The 8,302-nt window shown below is 43.4% G+C and overlaps 1 protein-coding gene across 1 annotated transcript; it reads right to left on the bottom strand.

Annotated features, from left to right (window-relative positions):
• Positions 1-6,409: 6,409 nt before the first annotated feature.
• On the bottom strand, positions 6,410-8,045 carry LOC141652776 (UDP-glycosyltransferase 89B2). Its single transcript, XM_074460378.1, has one exon. It carries the CDS (start codon positions 7,964-7,966, stop codon positions 6,527-6,529), a length of 1,440 nt encoding a protein of 479 aa, XP_074316479.1. The 5' UTR covers positions 7,967-8,045; the 3' UTR covers positions 6,410-6,526.
• Positions 8,046-8,302: the final 257 nt, after the last annotated feature.

The raw sequence follows: 8,302 nt of genomic DNA, 5'->3' as shown, positions 1-8,302 counted from the left end.
GAACTCCTCTCTCAACTTACTCCTCACATGTTCTGGTACGAACTCCTTCCTCACAGCCTTACGAAACTCCTCCCAAGGTATAGCAGGTAACCCTTGGTTGGTATATATCTCCTTGGCACTCACTTTCACTGAATCCCACCATTTGCCACCGCCTCCCTCGGATAGAATGCGGCTGATCCACTCTCATCTCATCAGGACAGCGAACTAAATCTAGTATGTTCTCCATCTCCCTCAGCCAACTATCAAGATGGTTAGGCTCCTCAACTCCCTTGTACTCCTTCGGGTTAAACCTCGCAATATAGAGGCTGACTTTAGCATGGTCAACCTCCTTCTTCTTACTCTTATCCTTGTCCTCATTCACTCTCTTCAGGTCTCGAAGAGCGTCCCGGTGCTCTAACATCTTGACGATGTCGTCCGTAGTCATAAGCTCAGCTCTCGCGTACAAAGCATTTCTCTTGGGCGGCATCTTGAAGCTATATAAGAAAGGGATAAACATAAACACGCGTACTAAACCTCAAAACACGAAACGCGCGCTGCCCGGAACCTACTCGATCGAGTATCCAAACCCACTCGATCGAGTAACTGGCTACTCGATCGAGTGCCCCCATGTACTCGATCGAGTACCCAAACTCCAGAACCAAACAGACCTTCTGATCTCTAACCCACTCGATCGAGTATCTAGGCTACTCGATCGAGTGACCCCCTACTCGATCGAGTACCCCTAGTTACTCGATCGAGTGCCCCAAAACTCGATTCTGGACTCAAAATCGCCAAAAACCTACCCGATCGAGTCAGCCTCACTCGATCAAGTACCACCAATACGTAAGAGCTACCCGTATATTACGTCGTATACTAACATGCTAACTTTATAAATCACCTTATATCATAACAATCATGCTATTAATTGCCACGTTGTAAAACATTCCATCATGCTATCATTTCATCAACAATGTATATATATATAACATTACTTTTCTTTCATCTCATCAACTTCCAATTCGAACATCCAACCATCAACACATTCCATCACATTGTTACGCAAGTTACTAAGCACACACATGACTCAACACATATTTCCCCCATGTGACCGGTTCAAAGTTGTAGGGCGATCCCCGCGACTTTAGGACGTCTCCCAAGCCTTTGCACTAGCTCCTACAACTTTTACCCCGGGTTCATTTTAATTGACTCCCTATGTTCATTAAGTTCATTGGTTACAGGTTTCAGGATCGTCGCTCTGATACCATTTGTAACACCCCCATATTCCGAGTGCCTTACCAGGACCACTCAGGTATGAAGACATCACCATCTCGGTTGCCCGAGGTATGATAATCAAATAGATAAAACAGAAACAACATTTATTATAAGTAATTTAATGAATAAGTACAATCCTCGAAACCAAACTGAAAGTACAATACATTATTCCAAACTATCTGTTCTCAACTGAAATGTAAATAAATACTAAACTACAGCAGAAGACTCTATCGTCATGTCGTGGCCATCCCAGCTATCCCAGTATCATCTCTATACCTGTTCAATATCTGCTCACCATCCCCGAATGGATCACCGCAGGTTTTACAAAACAACACCGGGGTCATTACTAATCACACAATCAATATAGATAACAATAATAAGACAAATAGACAGCTGAACTGTCACACACACACACACACACCACCAACTCCCATCATCTCAATACTGACTGTCCACTGGACCAGCCCTGCCAGTGGGGGACCGCAGCCGTTCCCACCTAAGCCCCGCTCATCGTACGAGCGATAACCCTGTCCATTAATGTGCACATCCCCTTTCGTGGTGGGTTCCACGAAGGGCGAAACTAGGGCGTGAGATCACTCCCGCAAGTGACCCCACTCAGCCGAGAACGCATCTCGAGAACCATCAACAAACACAACCACAATCACAAACGCAATCACAATCATCATATCAAGCAACTAACTACAGCACATCACCAATATCCCATTATGGGACTAATACTGAGTAGGAAATCCTACCTGGAAAGCACAACACGCAGACGGTATCTACAGCTGTCTCAAAACGCCTCTTCTATGAATTCTCCTCCTAACATATAACACATAAAGACTACCAATTACTTACTATTCATAAAACCCCCAAATCCTAAATTAGGGTTTGGCCAAACCTAGCAAAACATTATATAAATTATATTAAAAGCTTACCCTCGACGCAAGGAATCCAACGACACGAACTACGATACGAACTGACCGTCTGAACTCCGGGAATTGTTAAGGATGCGATTAGGAAGATGACTGACTGCTTTCTCTCTTAAACAGGTTTTAGGTTTTGGTAAAAGTGAATTAAAACAACGACGATTATGTTTAAATACCCTAATCGCATAATTAACAAAACCCGAAAAACTCCCCAGAAATCGGGACACTCGATCGAGTACCCAAGGTACTCGATCGAGTATTTCCTTACTCGATCGAGTGCCCCAGCTACTCGATCGAGTGCCCAACAGGTCAGAAACTATTTTATTCCGCAACTTGCCCATACTCGACAGAGTAAGGGCTACTCGATAGAGTACCCCCAAGACATATAAATACGGAGTATTACAAGGATTGGGTTTAATGATATTGTGGGAAAGGCGAGTACCGTGACCATGAGAAGGCGGAGGTGGTGGTGGTGGTGGTGGGGATGGGGTGGGAATATCAGGGGAGGAAACAGTTGAGGGCGGGGAGGAAGCAGAGGAAGGTGGAGTGATTGGGTTAGCAGGCTGCCTACTGGAGGAAGGGGAGGACCGAGGAGTAGTGGGAGGGGACTGAGTAGGGGAGGAGGTCAGAGGAGCGGCAGTGGAGGGAATAAACGTGACAGGCCAGTTAGACATGGTGTGAGGACGAGTTAAAGACGGAGTCGAGGTAAGATGCGGGTAAGGAAAACTAGATTCCACGAATTTGACATGTTGAGATACATAGATTTTCGATGTGAGGGGATCAAGACAATAATAAGCACTTTGCGTGGGTGAGTAACCTACAAAAATGCAAGGTGTAGAACGTGGGTCGAACTTATGATGAGTGTAGGGATAAAGCCACGGGTAGCACAAACAACCGAAACAATGAAGTTTAGAGTAGTTCGGATGAAAACCAAAAAGGGGTAAAAGGGGAGAAGAGTGATGTAATGTCAGTGTGGAAAGACGATTAATCAAATATGTAGCTGTAGAAAAGGCATGAGGCCAGTGAGACGTGGGCATGAAGGCATGAGTTAATAGGGCTAAGCCAGTTTCAACGATGTGACGGTGACGTCGCTCAGAATACCCGTTAAGTTCAGGCGTGTGTGAAGGTGTAGTGAGGTGACCAATGCCATTGGCAACGAGATTGTGGGATAACTTGACATACTCACCACCATTGTCGGAATATAATTGTAATATGGGGCGTTGGAAATATTTTTCAACCAACGTGCGGAAGCGAATGAAGATTTGGGTTGCATTAGATTTTAATTTCATGGGGTAGATCCAAATGAACTTAGTAAAGTGGTCGACAAAAATAATATAGTATTTGAAACCGTCATAAGACACAATGGGAGATGACCAAACATCCGAAAAAATTAAATCTAAAGGAGTAGTAGAACGAATTGTATTTTGATGGAAAGCTAATTTATGGCTCTTGTTGATATCACAAGAGTTACAATTATTAAACGAAGAAGACGGAATGTTTAAATTGAAATGACTACGTAAAAAATTTAAAATAGGAACTGAGGGATGGCCAAGCTTGTGATGCCACTCTGTGGATGTAGAGGCTTGACAGGCGTGGACACGAGGAGCATGAAGACGACATTCATAGACACCGTCTCTAAGCTGACCTTGAAGAAGAATGCGGCCCAAGGTTTTGTCCTTTATAAAACAAAAAGAAGAGGAAAATTCATAGATAGTGTTATTATCATGACAAAGCTTAGAAATTGAAATAATATTACGAGAAATTTGAGGCACGCATAAGACATCTTGAAATTTTAAAACAGAGGACTCGAAAGTAGGGATAGTAAACGAACCAAAGTGGGTGATTGGTAAAGATGAGCCATCAGCAATGAGAATCTCGTCACTGCCATCATACGGGGAGTGAAGAGCCAATGTGTCGAGGTCCTTGGTGAGGTGGTGAGAAGCACCACTGTCAAGGAGATAACCAGAGGTGGATGTGGTAGTAGGCACGGAAGTGCTAGGAGAAGCCGTGGTAGTGTGAGCTTGAGGAGACGGTCGAGACTGACGGTTTAAGGTGCGAGTGGGAAGAACAACATTAGGATAATCACGCTTAAATTTGTAACAAAAGAAAAGAACGTGACCTTTCGCTCCACAATACTGACACGAACCTTTAAACGGCGGATCTTGCTTAGGCTGATTAGTGTCGATAGCGGGAGGACTGGCAGAGTGAGATGGCCGGGTGTAGTTATTGTTGGGGCGAGAGTTGTAGGTGGCAGCGTGAACCGTGGCTGGAAAAGGTGCAGGAGTTGTGTTTTGAGTAGTGGTTAACTCAAAGTTAAGCAATTTTTCATGAAGAGATTCAAAGGATATGGGTTCGTCACGAGCTTGAACGGCATCGATGACGGAATGATACACAGTGTAGTCTAGGCCACGAATAATTTTGGCAACAAGGTCTTCATGGTCCATAGGTTTACCTAAGACAGCAAGTTGATCAGCACAAGCTTTAATGGAGTGCATGTACTCGGTAATGGTTTGATTGGTTTTGCGAATGGAATTCAGACGGTCTTTTATCTGAAGGATGTGGGCACGAGATGGGTTAGCATATGTGGAGGCAAGGGTGGTCCATACATCACGCGTGGTGGGAGCACGCATGACGAGGGAGTGAATGGTGGGATCTAAAGTGCCGAGAAGTGCACCTTTGAGGAGGTGATCTTGGTGTTTCCACGTCATGTGGGCAGGATTGTGAATGGTTTTGGCTTTGGTTGCATCAGTCGGGTCAGGTATGGTGTCCGCAGGATAAGGATGGGTACCATCAAGAAATTTTAAGAGGTCATACCAAAAAGAAGAGATTCAATTTGATCTTGCCAGGACATATATAGGTAAGTGGGGTGAGTTTGTCAACTATGGAGAGATTGACAAGAAGAAGAGGAACATTCGGTTCATGGGTATTGGGTAGCGTAGCAGCAGAGGTTGCCATGGGAGGTCGGTATGGTGGCCGAAAAAGGGAATAGGGTTTTAGGATCGATAATATTCTGATACCATGTAAAGAATTGGATGAAGATGAATATTGCATTGATTAAACATTAGGTTACAATAGATGTGTATTTATACAATATGACAACTACTTGTTACGCAAGCTTACAATCTTAGAGATATGAAAAATACAAAGATATGGTAAAATACTAATATAAGCTATCGAAGATATTTACATTACATGATAATAATTAGGTAATATCCTTAACACCTAAGCCCTAATGTTACATCGGCAAATATCAGCTTGTCGAGGGAATCTCAGTAAAACCTTACCTGCAGCTGAGCCAGTTCAAAGTGACATGCTCATTGCTCATTATTTGCTCGTATTGGTTTGCTTTGTCTTAATAGTAAGCTTCTTCAAAATTTTACCATGTTTCCGTTAGAAGTTTAGGAATTCCGTATTGTGTTCTGCTCGCTCATGATCTGGACAAAGTAATGAACCGACAGAACCCATCACTCCCTTACATACACACGAATTTACGGCTCCTATGTTCCCAGAAACGACATATCAGACGCCTTATCTGCTTCATTCGATCAGAAAAATGAAGTCAGTTAACTAGTTGTAGTAGCATAGATCTACAGCTTTCACAAATGATTAATTTTTCTTTCACAAATGATGCAATTGTGTAGAATGTACATAAACGCTAATCTGTATCAGTAGATTTTCTATAATCAAGTGTTTTGAGTATATACAGTAGTTTTATTATGTATGCCGAAGCGTGATTGATTTTGATTTAAGGGAAAATTTTTATAATCTATTTTTAACTTCATTACACATTACACCCATTAAGACGATGCAGGTGGTTCAATTCTCGGAATTGATAGGTTGCAAACGCCAAAATCCGCATTCTGAAAGTTCTTGTTACTGTCATTAGTCGTTTGGTTGCATATAGGAATTCGTATTGCCTAGGAAGTCATAAAACACATGATTTTAGAATTCATGTGAATTAGAAAATATTGTTTGGTTGCTGTAGGAAGTCGATTACGTGTGGCGTTCCCACTTACCTGGGACGGCCAGATAAGCCACTTCCTCCATTATGGAGGAATTGGAATTCATAGGAACTCCCAATTCATGTGAATTAGGGTAACCAAACAATAGGCCAATTTTACAATTCACATGAATTTAAATTCCTGTGTTGTTGAGTGGGTAACCAAACGATTAATGTTGCATTCTGATTTGTTGCGTGTAAAGCGGATATGTCTAACTTGTTACTGTCATTAAAAATGTTGCATTCTGATTTTTAATTCTCATTAAACGACACAAGTCACACAACAATCATATATTTTTCAACATTACAACAATAACTTGGACATATTTTGTCCCGCTTTACGACTTTACGTATTCTTTGTCTTCAACTCCGTCAACATCTTCACAAATTTCACCAACTCCTTAGAAGAGCTACCATTCTCACTTACCGCATCTAAACAACTTGTATGCAATTTCCCAATCCTTTGCCTATCTAATATCTCCCCATTCACGGAATCCGCTAGCGTTTGTGCCAAAACACACGGGTCAGGGACGAATTGCGGCCCCTCGCAAATCCTAACCCCGACCTTAAGCTCGTCAACTAATAATGTCGCATTCGTGTATTGATCCGCTCCCATTGGCCAAGCGAGCATTCCTACTCCGGCCATAAGCCCCTCAAGAACCGAATTCCAACCACAATGCGTCAAAAACGTGCCAACAGCCCGATGCCTTAGTATCGACACTTGTGGGGCCCATCCCTTAATAATCATCCCTCGGTCCCCTACACGGTCCTCAAACTCTTTAAAAACCGTATTATGAATTTTACGATCCCCCTCCTTGTCCAATTCATTTGTCACGGACGGGTCCCGAACCGACCATATAAACCGTACCCGGCTATTTTCGAGAGCCTCGGCTAACACCTCAATTTGACGAGTAGTTAACAACGATTGTGTCCCAAACGACACGTAAACAACTTCATTATCCCGACATGAGTCGAGCCAAGACAGTATCGTATCCGGATCCACAGTACTTGACCCGCCTCGGTCTTTAAGCCCATGAGGTGGGAATAACGGCCCAACGGCCCAAACCCGATTATGACCAAGTACACTTATTAAATGATCCAAATAAACCCGCTCCAAATCATCAAATGTATTAATCACAAGCCCCCAACTATCCATATCATTTCTAAACCCGTCTTTGATCACCTCCGAATTATAATCCCCTTCCACGTAAGACCGAAAAATAGGGGACAATTGCCACCAAGGGTATTTCGGACAATTCGGTAACCCTTTAAACAAAACGTCACCGTTTTGGTCTTGATCCTCTTCCTTAGGCATATCCCTCCAAAGCGCGTAAATAACAGACAAAGCCATCCCCCCAGACGGCGAAAAAACGACGCGTTTAATCCCCATCTTAGCAGCAAAACGCTGCGTCCAACCGACAAAAAAGTCGGAAATTATAACAACAGGAGGAGAAGGGTGGGATTCGAACCAGTGACCTAACGGCTCCTCGAGTCGAGAAAGAGCGGGGATAAGTTGACGGAAACTGGCAGGAGGGAGGTCTTTGGTGTTTTCGGCACCGGGCGGGAAACCGGGGGTTGGCGGGAAAGGGAGGATGAGTGGGGTTACGTTCGTGGTTGAGGATAGGAGTGGGGATAGGATCGGGAGGTTTTTAGGTGTGGTTAGGATGGTTATGGTTAATGGGGTTGTGGTTCGGGTTGTGGCTAGGTGGTGGGTTAGGTCTAGGAGTGGGATCATGTGGCCTTGTGCTGGGTATGGGATTATTAGAATGTGTGTTGGGTTTGCCATTGTGGTGGGTTTGGAGTTAGGAGGGTTAGAATGAAAGGGAGGGGGTGTATTTAAGGTGATCGATGATATTCAGAGACGGTTTTTTTAATAAGTTATCGGAAAATTATATTAATCTGGATATGGAAAGGGAAGGGAAGGAGGATTGAATGGAGGTGTGGTCAAAAATGGATGGTGATAAAGGGAAAGTAGGAGTAGGAAAAGTGTACCAAACATCTTTTTGTCATGTATGTATGTGACTGTTGCACAAATTCTCATTGAAGATGGGCGATATTCGTCACAAGCTTGCGACGGATACCGTTTTCTCTTACAAAATATTCATTAAAAGGTGAGTAGGAG

This window comes from Silene latifolia, chromosome 4 (genome assembly GCF_048544455.1).
Source record: "Silene latifolia isolate original U9 population chromosome 4, ASM4854445v1, whole genome shotgun sequence".
Classification (NCBI taxonomy): domain Eukaryota; kingdom Viridiplantae; phylum Streptophyta; class Magnoliopsida; order Caryophyllales; family Caryophyllaceae; genus Silene; species Silene latifolia.
The sequence above is the reverse complement of the archived record's forward strand: the minus strand, read 5'-3'. Positions and strand labels throughout refer to the sequence as shown.

Coding starts and splice junctions, on each gene's coding strand:
- LOC141652776 (XM_074460378.1), bottom strand. CDS start 7,966: ATGGCAAACCCAACACACATTCTAATAATCCCATACCCAGCACAAGGC.